The 19,413-nt window shown below is 45.1% G+C and overlaps 1 protein-coding gene across 1 annotated transcript; it reads right to left on the bottom strand.

The window, feature by feature from the left end:
- Window positions 1-9,763: 9,763 nt before the first annotated feature.
- Window positions 9,764-19,041, bottom strand: vhl (von Hippel-Lindau tumor suppressor). The gene is made up of 3 exons (XM_069939909.1): window positions 18,765-19,041; window positions 16,133-16,270; window positions 9,764-12,531 (listed from the first exon to the last, which is right to left on the bottom strand). The coding sequence occupies exons 1-3, from the start codon at window positions 18,961-18,963 to the stop codon at window positions 12,359-12,361; spliced, it is 510 nt and encodes a 169-aa protein (XP_069796010.1). The 5' UTR covers window positions 18,964-19,041; the 3' UTR covers window positions 9,764-12,358.
- Between the last annotated feature and the right edge of the window lie 372 nt (window positions 19,042-19,413).

Genomic DNA, 19,413 nt, shown 5'->3' with positions numbered 1-19,413 from the left:
AAAAATAAATACGACACTTTTAATAAGATATGGCTACCACACCTAGATTATATCCAAATGTAAACCTGACCCTTCAAGGTATGTAAAGATGTGATATCCTAGAAAAAAGGATTATGAAAGAAATGAGAGCTCTGACAGTGCCCAATGTTATATTCTTATATTGGGGGGTAGGGGGAGGGAAAAAGAGGGGAAATGTTTCTGTTTTCTCGTGATTGTAAATATTTTATATATATTTGAAATGTATAAAAGTTTAAAGACTATTTATGGGAAAATAATGAAAAAAAAGTACCTAAAAAAAATACAGGGAAAGGTTAAACAGGTTCGGACTTTATTCCCTGGAGCATAGAAGAATGAGGGGAGATTTGATAGAGGTGTTTAAAATTATGAGGGCGATTGACAGAGTAAATGTAGATAAGCTTTTTCCACTGAGGTTTGGTGAGATACAAACCAGAGGACATGGGTTAAAAGTGAAAGGGGAAAAGTTTAGGGGTAACTTCTTCACATAAAGGGTGGTGAGAGTGTGGAACGAGCTGCCAGGTGAAGTTGTGAATGCAAGCTCATTTTTAACATTTAAGAAGAATTTGGACAGGGGGATGGGTGGGAGAGGCATGGAAGGCTATGGACTGGGTGAAGGTCAGAGGGACGACACAAAAAAATGGTTTGGCACAGACTAGAAGAGCGGAAGGTGCCTGATTCTGTGCTATAATGTTCTAGGAGGACCTCTTCCACCCTGCACACAGCATCTTTCAGCCGTTCCCATCAGGGAAGAGATACAGGAGGATCAGAGCCAGCACCACCAGACTGAGGAACAGTTTCTTCCCACGGACAATGAGAACGCTGAACGACCAAAAGAACTGCTCTCACTAACCATCTGAGACTCTCCTATGTACAAAACAAATATTTATGAATTTATTTGTATTGATAAAATGGTTTTGTATTGTGTTTTGTGTGTGTGTTCATTTTTAATTTTTTAATTTAATTTTCATTTAGACATATAGCACATTTACAGGCCATTTTGGCCCACGAGTCCGTGCTGTCAATTTATACCCCATTAACCTAAGCCCCCCCCCCCAAGTACATTTTGAACAGAGGGAGGAAATGGGAGCCTCCTGAGAAAACCTATGCAGACACAGGGAGACAGTACAAACTCCTTACAGCGCAGGATTTGAACCCGTCTGGTCCCGATTGGTGTAAAGGCATTGGGCTAACTGCTACACCAATTGAGCTGCCCACGGTCCTGTCTGGTTGTGTGTCTGCATGTTTTGCATTGAGGACTGAACAGATAACGCTGTTTTGTCGGGTTGTACGTGTACAATGCAATAACACATCTACCACCCTACCTTCATCAATTTCTTTTGTTACCTCCAGAAAAACACTCAATCAGGCTTGGGAAGTACAACCTTCCCCTCATAAAGCTCTGCTGACTGTCCCGGAAAAAACGACTGTTCTCTAAATACTCATAAATGCTGTCCTTTAGAATCCTCTCCAATGGTTTGCACACACCCCTATTACCTTTTCTAAACAAGAGGACCACGTTTTCCATTCTCCAGTCGTCTGACACTTCCCGTGGCCAAGGAGGATGCATAGATCATTACCAATGCCCCAGCCATCCCTCCCTTTGAAGGGAAAACTGGGGTATATCACATTCGGCCCCAGGGACTTATTAATCTTAATGTTCTTAAGCAGATGCAGCACTTCCTCTTTCCTAATCTCAACGTGGTCCAGCACACAAGCTTGTTCTATTCCAACCTCACCTTGATCAAGGCCCATTCCTCTGGTGAATACTGAAACAAAGTATTCATTTAGTCCCAGCATGCCAAGGCCCACTAGTGGCAATGACTAAGCAATATTTTCAAGTCACAGGCGGCTCTGTAAGAAACACATCTTTATCTGATATATTTTATTTAACATTTTTAAAGACCCACATGAAAAACATTTGAGGCCCACTGCTGAAACTCAGTTATCTAGGACCCACCTCCCACCCCACCATTCGGGTTCCCAAACAATCCTTTCAAGAGAAGTAACACTTCCAGTGGCCAAACGCTTCCATTCCACGCCACACTCTCATGCTGACATGTCCGTTCATGGCCTCATGTACTGTCTCACCAAGACCATCTGTAAATTGGAGGTGCAACACAATTTTCTGTCTGGGCATTCTTCAAACAGATAGCATTTATATCAACTTCTCCAGTTTATCCCAGCCTTCTGCTCCCCTTCCCTTTCCATCCCCTTTATCTTCTTTCCTCCAGCTCTCCATTCACAGGCCATCCCTCCTCCCCCTGCTTCCTGGTGTGCCCTCCCTCCCTTACCATCTGCCTCTGGGACTGTGCTCCTTCCTTACCCCTCCTCCCACCATTTTGTTCAGGCCCTTGTCTACATTACAACCTATATTATTATTGAATAATTGTATCAAAATTGTTAGCTAAAAGATTAATTGGATTGTTGCCAAAATTAATATATTTATATCAAACTGATTTTATTAAAAATAGAAAAGCAGCAGATAATAGTTAAATTTTTAAGTTTGATAAATATAGAACAAAATAGGAAGATTCCCGTGGTAGCGGTAGCATTAGATGCAGAGAAAGCATTTGATCGATTGGAATTGGATTTTCTATTTGAGACACAATGCTTTTGGGATTCCAAATACTTTTATAAATTGGATAAAGACATTGTATGATCAACCAAAAGCAAAAGTGATTATGAATAAACAAATCTCACAACCCTTTTTGCTTGAAAGGTCTTCTAGACAAGGATGCCCCTTTTTATTTGCATTAGTGATTGAGCCATTGGCAGAAGTAATTAGAACTGACAATGAAATTTTAGGATTTTTAAAAAACTTTTGATCAATTAAAAGATTTACATATTTCTTCTTCTTTGGCTTTGCTTCGCGGATGAAGATTTATGGAGGGGTATGTCCACGTCTGCTGCAGGCTCGTTGGTGACTGACAAGTCCGATGCGGGACAGGCAGGCACAGTTGTAGCGGTTGCAAGGGAAAATTGGTTGGTTGGGGTTGGGTGTTGGGTTTTTCCCTCCTTTGTCTTTTGTCAGTGAGGTGGGCTCTGCGGTCTTCTTCAAAGGAGGTTGCTGCCTGCCGAACTGAGAGGCGCCAAGATGCACAGTTGGAGGTGATATCAGCCCACTGGCGGTGGTCAATGTGGCAGGCACCAAGAGATTTCTTTAAGCAGTCCTTGTACCTCTTCTTTGGTGCACCTCTGTCTCGGTGGCCAGTGGAGAGCTCGCCATATAACACAATCTTAGGAAGGCGATGGTCCTCCATTCTAGAGACATGACCCACCCAGTGCAGTTGGGTCTTCAGCAGCGTGGATTCGATGCTTGCGGACTCTGTCAGCTCGAGTACTTCGATGTTGGTGATGAAGTCATTCCAATGAATGTTGAGGATGGAGCGGAGACAACACTGATGGAAGCGTTCTAGGAGCCGTAGGTGATGCCAGTAGAGGACCCAAGATTCGGCGCCGAACAGGAGCGTGGGTATGACAATGGCTCTGTACACGCTGATCTTTGTGTGTTTCTTCAGGTGGTTGTTTTTCCAGACTCTTTTGCGTAGTCTTCCAAAGGCGCTATTTGCCTTGGCGAGTCTGTTGTCTATCTCTTTGTCGATCCTTGCATCAGATGAAATGGTGCAGCCGAGGTAGGTAAACTGGTTGACTGTTTTGAGTTCTGTGTACCCGATGGAGATGTGGGAGGGCTGGTAGTCATGGTAGGGAGCTGGCTGATGGAGGACCTCAGTTTTCTTCAGGCTGACTTCCAGGCCAAACATTTTGGCAGTTTCCGCAAAACAGGACGTCATGCGCTGGAGAGCTGGCTCTGAATGGGCAACTGAAGCGGCATCATCTGCAAAGAGTAGTTCACGGACAAGTTGCTCTTGTGTCTTGGTGTGAGCTTGCAGGCGCCTCAGATTGAGGTACCGGATGTAAACAGCGTCTTCATTGTTCAGGTCTTTCATGGCTTGTTTCAGCATCATGCTGAAGAAGATAGTAAAGAGGGTTGGTGCGAGGACGCAGCCTTGCTTCACACCGTTGTCAATGGAGAAGGGTTCGGAGAGCTCATTGCTGTATCTGACCCGACCTTGTTAGTTTTCGTGCAGTTGGATAACCATGTTGAGGAACTTGGGGGGGCATCCGAGGTGCTCTAGTATTTGCCAAAGCCCTTTCCTGCTCACGGTGTCAAAGGCTTTGGTGAGGTCAACAAAGGTGATGTAAAGTCCTTTGTTTTGTTCTCTGCTCTTTTCTTGGAGCTGTCTGAGGGCAAAGACCATGTCAGTAGTTCCTCTGTTTGCGCAAAAGCCACACTGATTCTGGAAGGACATTTTCAGTGACACTAGGTATTAGTCTATGAAGGAGAATCCTAGCGAAGATTTTGCCTGCAATGGAGAGCAGCGTGATTCCCCTGTAGTTTGAGCAGTCTGATTTTTCGCCTTTGTTTTTGTACAGTTGTACAGGGTGATGATGATTTACATATATATATATACACACATAATAATACAATTTTTGCTTATTATCAATTAAAATGTATTTGAAAAAGAGACTGGGAACAGATTTGAGACTCGCTAAACAAATCAATTTGAAGATATAATGACAGATACATTTGTTGTTAAGAAATTTATTACGAACATGTATATAAAATTACAAGAAACTACAAAGAAAAAAGATTTGTATAAATCAAAAATGTGAAGGGAGAAAGATTTAAATATTCAAATTCAGGAGAAGATTTGGTCAAAATTATATCATGAAAGTGTTACAAATACAGTGAATGTTAGATATCAAATGGTTCAATATAATTCTCTTCATCAATTATATTAAACTCCATACAAGTTAAATATTCAAATAAGTGTTTTCGATGTGTGAAAGAAATAGGGACTTTTTTTGCATTCAGTGTGGTCTTGTGAAAAAGTGGAAATGTTTTGGAATGAACTGAGTTTATTATTATGGCAAATTATGAAGATAAAGAGACCAAAGGATCCAAAAATATTTTTACTTGGGAATATTTATGAAAAGGATACAAAATCAAAATTGGATAAATATCAAGAAAAATTTTTAAGTACTGCAATAGCAACTGCAAAGAAATGTATAGCGAAAACATGCAAAGGTGATGGAGAAGTGTTATTAACTAGATGGTATAATGAGATGTGAAATTGTAGACCTTTGAAAAAAAATACGCATAGTTTAAAGAATCGAGTTGAAAATTTTTGTAGTATTTGGAAACCATATATGAATTTTATGAATAATTTTCCATCCACCTCTTCTACCTTATTGACTCCTCATAATCAGTAATTTTAATAATAATTAATGACTGTATATGCTCGCATTATTGTGTATTAAATGGTAGGTGTTTTCTTCTTTTCTTCCTATTGGGTGGGAAGGGGGTTGGGGAGAAAAAAATATAAAAGTTCTTTTGTATCATTGGATTTAGATATTTGATTAATGTTTGATTTATTAGGTTTTTTTCTGTAATAATAAAATTACAGTGGGCGTACACCGCCACCATCAGTTCACAGAGTTACCTGGCACATCGCGGGCTAGCAGTGCAGCGAGTCGATCAGAAGAAGCCCCTGCCCAAAGGCGCGGGGCGCTAATGGCTCATAGCTTTAACCTGCTGGTCCACAGCTCTTCACTAACGAGCTCATTAACAGGCAGGGAATAAAAGGTCTGTGTACGTCTGCAATAGACCAGTCTTGAGTTGACCACCTTTGTGTGTGTTTGCCTTTATTTAGTAGCATCTACCGTAGTAGCCGCTACAAAATTAAAAAAGTTTAGTTGGTTTCTTCTGTACTTCTCTCCTAGTGATCACATAAAATATATTTTATGATTTCAATTGATGGACCCCCTGAAATGTGTTATGACCCCTGCTGAGAATGGCTGGCTCCCTAAATCCCTGCCCTCTTTTTGCCGAGCTTTTCTTGCCGGTTTTGGCTGCGATATCTGCCCCTGCACCCTCTCCCTTCAGAAAGCCCTGCCACTGGTCCTCTAAACAGCTCTGGCCCTGGTCTCAGGGAGGGGAAACAGGCGACGCTGGGTTCTCATCAATGGCCATCACACTCAGTAACCAGAAATGCTCTTCATCTCTGGCTTCTCACCACAGTGCCCCCCCCCCCCCCCCCCCACCCCAAGTTCCGAGCTGCGGCGTCTGGTAGCACTGAGAATGCTTGTGCGCATGCGGGGAGCCAGCAGCACGCCCACATGCTCGGCGCAGACACGGGCCGAAAGGGGCTGTTCCACTCCCACCCTATTGGCCGAGCCGGAGGGGGGGGGGGGGGGGCTGCGCTGGCGGGCACGCGGCCGCCACTCAGTTCCGTGATCCCCGGTGGCCAGTCTACCTGATACTTCAGCTTGGCCCAGTGGTTGGTCGTCGGGTGCGGGTACACGGCGGGCTCGCTCCTCTCCCACACCGATATGCTGCAAGTGAATTGAAACAAGGACAGGGATGAGCGACGGTCAGCGGGCGGGCGAGGCCGGGCCGGGGCCGGGGGGAGGCCGTCGCAACTTGCCATGTCCTCGGAGACGGGCCGCCACGGCGATCCCTCCTCTGCATCGCTAACTTCAGTGACGCCGCTGGCCGGACCGTCTCAGCCCCGGCCGCGGGAACCAGGGCCATAGTGACGCGGGCCGACGTCAGGGAAGAGCCTGAGAGGCGAGGGGGCCAAGGCGGAACAGAGCCGCGACACCCTCCCCAACCCAGGCATCCAGCCCGCTCGGTGGTCCACGCTGAGTCAGAATGTCATTGCCCTTAACGTGTCCCGAAATTCCTTGCATTGAGGCCAGCATCACAGGGGCAAACGTTGCACCAAATGGCACTAAAAATGAGTGCAAAGAGAGAGTGAAATAATGTCTGTGGTTCATTGTCCATTCAGAAACCTGATGGCAGAGCTCTCCTGTCCCTCCTTCCTGATGGTGGTGGTGAGAAGAGGGGGTGAGGGTCCTTGAGTATGCAGGCCTGTTGGTCTTCTTAATGGAGTGATTCACAACTGTCGTCTCTTCCTGTCCTGTGCGTTGGCCCCTCCAGACCAGACAGCGATGCGACCAGTCAGAATGCTTTCCACGGTTCGCCTGCGGAAAGTTGCCAACTAAACCTGAAATATGGCCACTGATTCATGATTGCATCCTCAGAAGTCCCAGGAGAGATCTTCAGTTGGCACAGATTCTCGTTGGTCTTAGAACTTCCTAATTATTCATATTGGGCTTTAATAGGTGCACGAGAAATGTTTGACTGAACAAGATGAATGTATTTACATCACTGGGAAGGGGGAGAGCTTGCAGCTTGCGTCCCTACTAACTAACCAGGTACCCCGCATATGCACGGTACACCGCTATAAATATGGAGGCTGCAGCGTGATTGCAGCAGGAGTAGAACAGCCGTAACGACAGCTGCTTGCATCCTCTTTCTTCAGCTGGCCCCACACATATCGTACTCCACATCTACATATATCAAACCAACAGCAATTAATCAAAATATATATACACTTCCTGCTCAGTCCTGATATCATGGATTAGGCCTGCAAACACGCATCTTACAGAATCCTTCAGAAGTTGAGGCTTGCGGCAGCTTCATCGGAAAATCACCCTCGTTTGCAGTTGTTGGGATGCTGTCTGCGTCGCTCATGACTTCCTCTGGAACATATTCCTCTCTATATTCATCCGAAAATATTGGTTCTTTGACCAGGAGGATGTGCCTTCTAATCCTCTGCTATGTTTCTCCCCCTGACTTAATGAAGAATGACCTCGGCTCATCGCAACTCGGTTGCACAACGTCTTGGCAGTCGTACCCTTCTGGAGTCTGGAGTCGAACCACCTGGCCTTCAGCAAGGGGTGTCAGTGGCCTGGTAGACCTATCGTAACATTTTTTCTGTGTGAGGCATTTGCAGAGCATTAATATCCTGAGGGTCCTTGACGTGAGGCTCCATGTGCTTCTTAGCTACCGGAAGAGTCATCCTGGTCTGGTGGGACATCAAACGCTGCGCCAGTGAGTCCAAGGTGTTATTCCGAGGGACATTTCTCAGGTTCAGCAAACAGGAAGATATCTGCTTTGTCTCCGTAACAGTGCTCCATGAGTTGCTTGGCGCTTCTTATAGCTCTTTCGGCAAGCCCATTGGACTGAGGATATTCCTGGCTGCTGGTATCGTCCTTAAAATCGCATGAGGCAAAATTGCGGAACTTCTGACTAGCGAACTGGCCACCGTTGTCGGACAGGAGTACGTGTGGAGCTCCATGTACTGAGAAATGGTGACTCAGTTTTGCAATGACAGAGTATGAGTCGGTCAATATCAGGTAGTGCTGTCCATGCCACTCGAAAATATCTGTTGCCACTGTGGACCATGATAAGGTGGGCACTGGGTGCAGTTGCAGTGGCTCCTTTTGCTGGTGTGGCCTGGTACAGTGGCAAACCACACATGACTGGACTTCCTCATCTATCTGGTCGGACATTCCTGGCCAAAAAGCTGTCCCTCACCCAGCGTTTTGTTGCATCCATGCCTGGGTGTCCTCTATGTAAGATTTCCACATACAATTTTTGTAGTGCAGCGGGGAGATATGGTTTGTCATGACATTAAAGGTGTCCTCTTCCTCAGCATGTTGGGAAGTGCACTTTCTAGGGGCTCGTGGAAGGGCATCAGCTAAGTGCATCTCTTTGCCAGATCTGTGGATCAGAGTGATGCTGTACTTTTGCTGAAGTCTCACTGGTGTGCATGGATAGGTTTGTTGATGATTGTTACCAAGGGCAAATGGTCAGTTCCGACAGTAATCGGATTTCCATATGTATAGTCATTAAATTTGGAGCAGGAAACACTATTGCTAAAAGCTCATTCTCATCACTCAGTGTGCCAAAGTCGCAGGTTTTGGCTTTAATTTTTAGGTCGCTCATGAATGAACTCACCAGGGTTCTGGTCCTTTATTTGTGTCTCTCCAATATACTCTTCTGAGGGTTGCACATCTCCCTGAACTTTCGTTTTAAGGCATTTGGGGTCCTCCCTCGTTTCGGCTGCACGGATCGAGATTCCCCTCACGCACTTCACCTGCGTAGACAAAGGACCTCTCCCTTTCAATGGCTTCCATCCCCACCAAGTTTAACAAGACGTGTGCTCTGATACTTGCAGGCTTATCACTGCGTGCTGCTGCTATAAAAATATAATATTCCTGTTCGAATATGCGCCAGTTCTCGGCCACGTTTCCTTTGAATACCATGGGGTCGGGCCGTCTAAACACGCCGGCCATTTTGAGGTTTCACAAATGTGGTTTGAATTACTCACTGTGGTACTTCTTCAGTTGTGAGGCTTTACTTCTGACACCATGTTCAATATTGTGCTTAATGAGAAGAGTCAGTAGATGCAGTGATCCACAAGATAAATGTGTTTACATTACTGGGAAGGGGGGAGAACTTGCAGCTTGTTTCCACAGCCTTCCGTATACTCCCTATTAACCAACCAGGTACCCCGCACATGCGCAGTACCCCACTGTAAATACGGAGGCTGCAGCAGGAGTAGAACAGCCATTATAACAGCTGCCTCCACTAACCTAGCAAGTAATCAGTGCTAGGTGCCAGGAGACTCAAGCTGACCAGATTGAATACAGAATCTGGTCAGAGCAATGTTGGATTCATTGCCGTTTCCATCCTCACCCGGAGAGAAATCGGTTAACTCTGCCCCACCCCATGTTCACTCTGGGATATTTTTGCCCTACACAACTCATTACCCATATCTCTTCCAACTCAACTATTTTGGTGAGTTCAACAGAATAATCCCCACACTTAGGTGACATATCACATTTGTCTTACTGTATGCAATATATTTTTAATGGCTTTTTTCAGCTTTTACAACAAAAAATACAAGAGCTCAGTGTGCTCTTATCACAGATGCAGTAACTAAAAAGCAAGTATTGTTTACAACAGAAGGGCGTCAAAAACGCATAGCAGGCTATATGTATGGAAGAGATCTACTTTCAACTGACTCACATGCTACCCAAAAGCGCTTCATGATCTCAGGATGGTTTGCAAAGGTGCACATCTTGCTGATAGTAATTTTGCCTTGGCCTTGAAAAATTGTCACTTACCCAAGAGTAGCTGTTGGGTCAAGGGAATGGTTGAGAGATAAAAACCAGCAAGCCCCAAGTAGAGATGGGGAGCTGCCTTCCTCCCAGATGAATTCTGTAACTCCTGCTCTTTCTCATCTACACAAATTATTTAACAAGCACCAAGTCACAAGGTTTACAGGCATGTCAAAACCAAAGTAATAAAGGTTAAATAGAGGAAGACAAACCTGTAGAATGGCACTAGAATTGACAAACGAACTTGAATATGGAACATTAGCACAACGTTATTAAAGCACCAGTGACCTGGGTTCCAATCCACCGCTATCTGTAAGGAGTTTGTACGTTCGCTCCGTGGGTTTCCTCCCACATTTCGAAACGTATGGGGTTGTAGGTTAATGGTGGCACAGGTTCGTGGGCTGGACATGCCTGTATGTATAAAGTTAAATTTTTTAATTTAACATGGTCAAGCGAGAGGTGAGGGGTGATCTTGTACAGAATCATGAGGAATAGATCGGTTGAAAGGGGTCTTTCGCCCACATCAGGGAAACCAGGTCATAAGCTTCATGAGGTCAAGAACCTGAGGGGTAACTTTTTTTCCCCTCCACACAGAGGGTGGTGGGTGAATGGAATGGGCTGCCAGAGGTGGTCGAGGCAGATACTGTTGCAACATTTAAGAAAAAAATTGGAGCAATACATGGATAGGACGGGTTTCAAGGAATATGGACCAAATGCAGACAGGTGACAGGTGGAACTAGTGTGGGTGGAACATTTTGGACAACATGGACAAGTTGTTTCCAGGCTGCATGCAAGACTATGACACATTTCGATCAGGTAGAAAGTAGAACTTTAAGCCTTGGAAAATAAGTTTCAAATAAAGTAGGGCAATTGGGAACAGACATAAAATCTCTACAAAAAGTAGTAACACATGGAAAAACCAAAGTAGAAATGAGAATACCTCAGGGGATTTCTGGAAGGTATAGAATTGAAAGGCAGCGAAAACACAAAAAAGCTGGAGGAACTCTGCAAGTCTCACAGCATTCATAGGAAGTTTCAAGGTATGAGTGAAAAGCAGGCAGTTGTGTGAATTAAAAGGCTGGGGAGAAGGAAAGAGAGCACAGAACAGCAAAAAAATGGTAATCGGAAAAAGAGAGGACAAGAGAAGAAAGGTGAGAATTGATGGGGGGGGGGAGGAAGAGAGGTGGCTCTGTGTATGTAGATCTGGAGAAGAGACAGAGAGAAAAGAAAGGAGAAAACAACAGCCAGGCTTTGGTCACTTTGACTAGTGGATTACTGCTCCATTTTGCAAAGTTAGATGGAGTTATCAGAAGTAGTAAAAAGAAAATCTACTGAGATGGCCCCCAAAACGCAAAGGTTACAACTGCGAGGAGAAACAGAAGAAAAGACTAAGGTGGCCTTTAAGTAGTGGTCTTTAAGGCTACAACAGAAGGGGGAAAATTGAAACCAGAAGATCAGCAATCATGTACTTTTAGAGGTTACGACACGTAGAACCATCTAGTAACATGGTCCATAGTCCAGCTCAGTACATAGAGCAACTGCAAGCTGAAAATTCAAGGTTAAATTGAGAAAGTATTTTCCTAGGGCTGCCATACATTGGACAGGGGCAATCTTGTGGATACAAGAAGGCTTCTGAGATGTTTATGCCCTCCGGCAACCACGGATTCTCCCCAAATAGTTGAGCTGCTGTTCCTGGCTCCTGATGAGCCTTCTCCCGCACTGTCCATCCAGTCGCAGCAGCATGCTTAGTTCTCTCTTCATCCCTCTTCTGGCCACCCAGTTTTCCCATCGCTTCATCTCTGCTTTGTACCTTCACCATTTCCCTTGGCTACCATTCTTAGCATCATAGGCTGATTACTCTGCCAGGGACTCCAGCCAGTTCTGCTTTCTTCCACATTAAACTGTAAGCTGGCTTCTCGGACACCTGTGCTCGAGATCTGAACTTACTTCCACTGTTGTCTGACATTAGTTATGGGGCTGTTAAAGGCCCGAAATTCACTGAGTATTGTACTCACCTAAAGGTACAAGACGATTTTCACAACAGCAATTTAAAAATCATTTGGTCGAAGAATCAAGAAGAGAAAGAGAAGAAATGCAAAATATGCCAAATATAAAAATGGAGTAATTAATTAATCAGATGTTGTCTTGGAACTTAGTCTTTAGTTACATTAGACCGTCACTGCTCATACGATACATTTGAATAGAGTAGATCTGTTCATTCTATTCACCTCTACATTGCAGTTCATAATTTGCCCATGTACAATATACCAGCGTTATCCTAGAGTGAGGGAAGAAAGGAATGATGTCATCCTAAAGTCAGGTTATTTCCTCTCTGTTGAAGTCGCTGAAGATCTTTCAGGACCTGGGGTCGATCTTCTAGGTCATCGTGGAGCGATTTGGCAATCTCTAGGCTTTTGTAATCCTCCTGCTTCACAAGGCTGCGCACCACTTGCAGACACCTCTCCTTCAGTGTATAAACTGAACAAAAAGGAAGAAATCATCTGAGCTTTCCAACAATTTCACCCAGATTACTGACAATTTTTATTTAAATAAAACTACCAAGTTTAAACCAGACACACCCTTATTATACCACAAATCTTTTCAGTTCATTTGTAAGTTGCAGCAAATGAGGCAAGCCACATTATGGTGGCAATGTGGGAAATCCAGCAGCTAATCTGTGCACAGTAAAGTCCCACAAACAGCAAATTGATGAGGCGTAGATTGCCTGTAAGTCTCTGTTGAAGGAACATGATGAAACTGCTTCATGGTTTAAATGAGGCTTAAACTGCTAACTTCTTGACTTGGAAGTGTGGGAAGTGATCATGTTCCCCCCGAATCACAGTTGTCCTGGTTCAGTTAAACACCATGGCCCTCACTTCTGCTTGTCCCAATGATATCACACATGGGAAGGTTCAATTCTATTGGATAACGGAACAAGACCCAAAACATTGATTGACCATTCTCACCTATGGATACTGTCTGACCTGCAGAATTTCTGCACCGTCTTTGCTCGTGATTCCAGCAAGTGCAGGGTTTGTGTTTTTTTTATAATTATACTATGTCCAATTCTGATGAATGGCTTTTGACTCAACTGTTTTTTCACTGCCTGAATTAAGAGGAGCACGAAATACCAATGGCAAGTAGCATCAAACAAAATCCCCAAATAGTTAACGAGTGAAAGAGAGGGTTCATTAACGACCAAAGGGGCAATCATGTGTGGATCAAAGATATTGTTGGACATTTCTGTTGGGATTATGAAATTCTAAAGGACATTAATCTTACAAATGAAATATTAGATACTACAGTGGACATAAAGATGAATAAATCCCGAGGGCCTCATGAGATATGTGCTGGGCTGTAATGGAGATTTCCAGGGGCCTGACAGAGATATTTAAATCTCTGCTGTCCATAAATGAAGCACCAGAAAACAGGAATATAAAATTATTTGTGGATGATGTGTTGATCCATTTGTCACAACCTAAGAAGTCTTTAGAACCCCTACAGGACTTATTGAAATATTATGGATCAATGTCGGGCAATAAGGTAAACTGGGACAAAAGTGAAATATTACCAATATCAGATGGAGATTATTCGGATTGTATGCAAATTACTAAATTTAAATGGTCTGATAAGATTAAGTATTTGGGTGTAATTGTAGATATGGAGTATCAAAATTTATATGGTCTGAATTACTTACCATTGTTAAATAAGATTAAGTTTGATTTGGATAGATGGAAAGATTTGCTATTAACATTAATTGGCCAGGTAAATTGTGTTAAAATGAATATATATCCACGTATTAAATATTGGTTCCAATCTATTCCAAGTCCCATACCAGGGAAGTTTGTTAAGGAATTAAATAAAGTAGTATGTTTGTTTTTGTGGAAAGGTAAGTTAGCTAGAGTATCTATGTGAAAATTGACATGGAAGTATGATTTGGGTGGCCTTCAACTGCCACATTTTCAAAATTACTATCAAGATGCACAGTTGAAATTCATATAAAAAGGTTGTTTGATATTGATGAACCGTCGATGTGGGCTAATGTAGAAATGGATCAGGTACAAGAAAGTTCAGTTCAGCATTTTATATATAAATGGAATTCATTACTTTTACCTGTGTTGAATCATTTGTTGAGGGTGTGGAATAAATGGAATCAATGTATAGGGGCGAAGGATGTATTTTCAGTTAAAACTCTGTTATTTCAGAATCAATTAATTCCATTTTCTACGCATAATCATTATTTGAAGGACTGGGATTCAAAGGGATTGTATTAGTGGAAGATTGTTTTGAAGCAGGTTTATTTCTTTCGTTTGATAGACTTAGAGAGAAGTTTGGTATATTACAGAACACATTATTTGCTTATTATCAAGTACGTGATTTATTAATGAAGTGTTTTGGGCGAGAGTTAATATTACCTAGTTTGTCAAAGTTTGAGAAATTAGTTACGGATAAAGGGAAGAAAAGGTTTGTTTCATAAATGTATTTGTTGTTACAAGCAAATATGAAAAAGGTAGATGTTTTTAGAGTAAGGGATAAATGGGAGCAAGAGTTATCTATTCCTATTTCTGAACAAGAATGGTCTGAATTGTGTTTGGAGAGAGTTACAAAATTAATTAATGTACATTATAGTTTAGTTAATTATAATTTTCTACATCAGTTATATTTAACTCCTGAAAAGTTAGAGAGATAAGGTTTTAGTGAGTCTGATTTGTGTTTCCGATGTGGGGATCAGTCTGGTATGTTTGTGCATTTGGTATGGGAATGTATTAAGGTTAAGCCTTTTTGGGAGAAAGTTATTAAATTTTTACAAGATTTATTCCAAACAGAATTATATGTGGATCCATGGATGTGTTTATTGGGCTATATGAATCTAATTACAGTACGCATAGAAAAACCTCAAATCACATTTATTCGATTGGGCTTGGCGGTAGCCAGAAAATATATAGCAATAACTTGGAAAAATGATGTTGAGTCAAGTATACAAAGATGGCATAAAGAAATTCTATCTTGTTTGTACTTAGAGAAGATAACATATAATTTATGAAATAATTACTCTTTTTTTGTTAAAATGTGGTCTTTGTATTTGGAATGTATGGATTTAAATGTAGATACTTTATTTATGTTTAAAGATGTCGATTGGTAACTTAACCTATTTTGATTTTGTATAAATGTTTTTTATATATAAACTCCAAGGGGGGGGTGGGATAGTTGGGAGGGGGGGTAGGAGAGGGTTATAGGGGGTAGATTTAGTTTTATTTTGTGTTTTATTTTTGTTTTTTTTTAACTTTAAATTAAATTTTAAAAAAAATCTAGTACCCACTGGCCTGTTAGCCTAATATTAATGGTAGGGAAATTATAGGAACAAAATCTGGAAGGTCAGGATTAATCAACGCTTAATTAATCTATGGTCAGGATAATCAGGAATTGTCATCATGGATTTATGAATGGGAGATCCTATGCGACTAATTTAATTGTTTATATTAAAAAAGGTAACATAGTATATTGATTAAGGCAGTGCTGTTGATGTTGACTTCAGCGAGCACTTTGATAAGGTCCTAATTGGAAGGCTTGTCCTTGTGCGGGTGGCACAGCGGTTAGCACAATGTCTTTGCAGAGTCAGTGATCAGGACCGGAAATGGGTTCGAATCCCGCACTGTCTGTAAGGAGTTTGTACGATCTCCTCATCTCTACGTGGGTTTTCTCCAGGGGCTCCAGTTTCCTCCCACCATTCAAAAAAAAATAGTAGGGGGGGGTGGGGAGAAGAGGGGGTGTATATTAATAGGTGTAAATTGGGTGGCACAAACTCATAGGGCTAAATTGGCCCGTTACAGTGCAGTGTCTAAATATTTTTTTTTAAATTACTCCGGTTTCCTTACCACCTTTCAAAAATGTTCGGGGGTTGTAGGCTAATTGGGTATGGTTTGGATGGCACAGGCTCATGGGCCGAAGGGCTGGGAAATGGGATTGGTGTTTGATGGCTGGCATGGACTTGATGGACCAAAAGGCCTATTTTTGCACTGTTTGAATCTGTGATTCCAATTAGGATCAAAAACAATTCTGGCTTTCTGCAGCTGATTACCTGGAATGGTGATGTTAATCATGATGTACTGAGGTTGGCCAGTCTCATTAACCCGGCCGGGAGGGGAGACAAACACTTCATGACCATTGACAAGGAGACGGTCATCAGAAGCAGCGTCACGGAACATCCATGGGTGACCTAGAAAATAAACAGAGCTGTACTTTGAAGGTTCACTGTTTCCAAATGGAGGGAAGAGTCACATCCTCTTGAAACTGATCTAAATAACCCCAATAAATAAATATTAGGCTATTAATTAATCTGGCAAATAATATGCATCCAGTAAGGGAAAGGTTAAACCTTGAACTCAGGCCCATTGACTAACCCACATCTGACCCCAGACCCACTTGCAAATCAAGTCAGCTTTATTTATCCTTCATACCATGCTCACATCATAAAGTGTTTCTCCAGGACCATGGAACATATTTACATTAAATACAAGTTAAAATAGAAATTAAACACATTAAAATATTAAGATGTATACAATAAAAGCCCACGGTTCATTATCCACATGTTCTTGGAATTCAGACACCTGATGGCTTGAGGGACAAAACTGTTGCTCAATCTGGACCTAATAACCTGAGTACTAAGGTACCTCTTACCAAAGGCAGAACAGTTTACGTGAAGGGTTGTGTGGAGTCCTTTACAATGTTTATTACCTTTGTACCCCCACCCCCACAATGATCTTTTCCGCTGATTTTACTATCCTTGGCAGGGTGTTGCGGTCCAAGATGATACAGCTTCCAAACCAGGCAGTGATGCAGTTGCACAGGATGCTCTCGATACATCCTCTGTTGAATGTAGTGAGGTTGGAGGGTGGCGGATGAACTTCCCTCAGCCTTCGCAGGAAGTAGAGACGCTGCTGGGCTTTCTTGGCTATGGAGCTTATGTTAAGGGCCCAGGTGAGATTCTCCACTAAGTGCACTCCAAGGAACTTGATAGTCTTGATGACCTGAACAGTCGAGTCGTTATCAGAGAAAAGTCCCCCAGCCCTCCTGATGTCGACAACCATCGCTGCACAAATCCGTTAGCGATGGCACCTCATCTCTCTACGCTGACTCCTCATTCTTACTAACTAGGCCCACCACAGTCATGTCATCAGCAAACTTGATGATGTAGTTCGAGCTGTGTTTAGCCTCACAGTTCAGGGTCATCAGAGTGAACAGACCCACTTGCTAACCCCAGACCTGCCTGCAAGCCCCAGTCCCACCTGCTGGCCCAAAATGCAATCATCTCCTGACCCCAGACCTGCCACCGATGACCCCAGACCCGCCTCCGATGACCCCAGACTCGCCTCCGATGACCCCAGACTCGCCTGCTGGCCCCAGACCCGCCTCCAATGACCCCAGACCAGCCTGCTGGCCCCATAACCACCTGCAGGCCTCAGAAACATCTGCAGACCGCAGACCCGCCTCCGATGATCCCAAACCCACCTCCGATGACCCCAGAACCACCTGCTGGCCCCAGAACCACTCCGATGGCACCAGACCCAATTCTGTTAACTTGAGACCTGCCTGCTGGACCCAGACCCGCCTCCGATGACCCTAGAACCACCTGCTGACCCCAGACACACCAACAATGACCCCAGACCCATCTGCTGACCCCAGACCTGCCTCTGATGACCCCAGACCTGCCTCTGATGACCCCAGACCTGCCTCTGATGACCCCAGACGCCTGCTGGCCCCAGACCCGCCTCCAATTACCCCAGACCAGCCTGCTGGCCCCATAAGCACCTGCAGGCCTCAGAAACATCTGCAGACCCCAGCCCCGCCTCCGATGACCCCAGAAACACCTGATGGCCCCAGAACCACTCCGATGGCCCCAGACCCAATTCTGTTAACTTGAGACCCGCCTGCTGGACCTAGACCCGCCTCCAATGACCCTAGAACCACCTGCTGACCAGACCCACCACCTGCTGACCCCAGACCCATCTGCTGACCCCAGACACAACTCTGCTGACCCCAGACCTGCCTCCGATGATCCCAGACTTGCCTGCTGGCCCTAGGCCCGCCTCTAATGACCCCAGACCAGCCTGCTGGCCCCATAACCACCTGCAGGCCTCAGAAACATCTGCAGACCCCAGCCCCGCCTCCGATGACCACAGAACCACCTGCTGGCCCCAGAACCACTCCAATGGCCCCAGACCCAATTCCGTTAACTTGAGACCCGCCTGCTGGACCCAGACCCGCCTCCGATGACCCTAGAACCACCTGCTGGCCCCAGACCCACCAACGATGACCCCAGACCCATCTGCTGACCCCAGACACAACTCCGCTGACCCCAGACCAATCTGCTGACCTCAGACCCATCTCCGATGTCTCCAGACCTACGTGCTGACCCTAGACCCAACTCCGCTGACCCCAGACCCTCCTGCCGGCCCCTGACCCGCCTCCAATGACCCCAGACCAGCCTGCTGGCCCCAGAACTGCCTGCAGGACCCAGATCCAACCACAGACCCCAGATCCACCTCCGATGACCCCAGACCCAGCCCAGGGGGCCCTAGAACCACCTGCTGACCCTAGACCCAACTCTGATGACCCCAGACTCGCCTCCGCTGGCCGATCCCAAACCCCTTCACGAACCCTATTTTCAGTCGTCAGTAGCTGCTCCCGGGGATCGGGCGCCCGCCGCTCACCCATGTAGGTGTTCACCCTGCGGCCGGTCTTCGCGGCCAACTCGGCGTAGGAGACTGGCTGCCCGCTGTAATTGAGCCAGACCGGCCTGACGCGCCGGCCCGTGCAGTTACAGAAGGTGACGAAGGAGCTCTGGCGGCTGTCGTGCGAGCGGAGCCGGCCCACGCCAACTCCCGCCTCCGGGTTTCCGATTTCGGGCATCGCTCTCAAGCCAGCGCCGGGCCTCGGGCCTGGTTCCCCCGTCACCCACAAGGCGGGACCCCCTGATCGGGCGACTCCTCCAATCGGGTGGGGCGGACGAGTTCGAAGCCGTGATTGGCCAACTCCACCGTCCATCACAAGATGGCGGGGGCGGGGGCGGGGGGAGGGTTTGGGGAACCAATCACGGCGGTCCTTTCGCTGGGGCATTGCCGGCGTGAGGTTGCAGGGCAGATGTCCTTGGGAGCCGGAGTGGGGCTGGGGACGTGGGCGCGAGCAGCTGATGCACGCCCCCGGCCGGGGCATCGGTGGAGGGCGAGGAGGAAGGATCGCCCAGCCGGAATGTCAGCAATCCAGCCAACACCGGTTTCTGCAGCAGTCAGTTCTGGAACATCAGCTCGCTCCAAGACCACCCATCACCAGATGGCCCCAGACCCAACCCAGAGGGCCCTA

This window comes from Narcine bancroftii, chromosome 5, assembly GCF_036971445.1.
Source record: "Narcine bancroftii isolate sNarBan1 chromosome 5, sNarBan1.hap1, whole genome shotgun sequence".
NCBI classification, from domain to species: Eukaryota; Metazoa; Chordata; class Chondrichthyes; order Torpediniformes; family Narcinidae; genus Narcine; species Narcine bancroftii.
The sequence above is the reverse complement of the archived record's forward strand: the minus strand, read 5'-3'. Positions and strand labels throughout refer to the sequence as shown.

What these genes read in the sequence shown, in the direction of transcription:
- vhl (XM_069939909.1), bottom strand. Translation starts at nt 18,963, where the DNA reads ATGCCCGAAATCGGAAACCCGGAGGCGGGAGTTGGCGTGGGCCGGCTC. An exon ending in CAGGGTGAACACCTACATGG is followed by an intron (nt 16,271 to 18,764) that starts GTGAGCGGCGGG and finishes TTTATTTTCTAG; the next exon opens with GTCACCCATGGATGTTCCGT. An exon ending in GATTAACATCACCATTCCAG is followed by an intron (nt 12,532 to 16,132) that starts GTAATCAGCTGC and finishes CTTTTTGTTCAG; the next exon opens with TTTATACACTGAAGGAGAGG.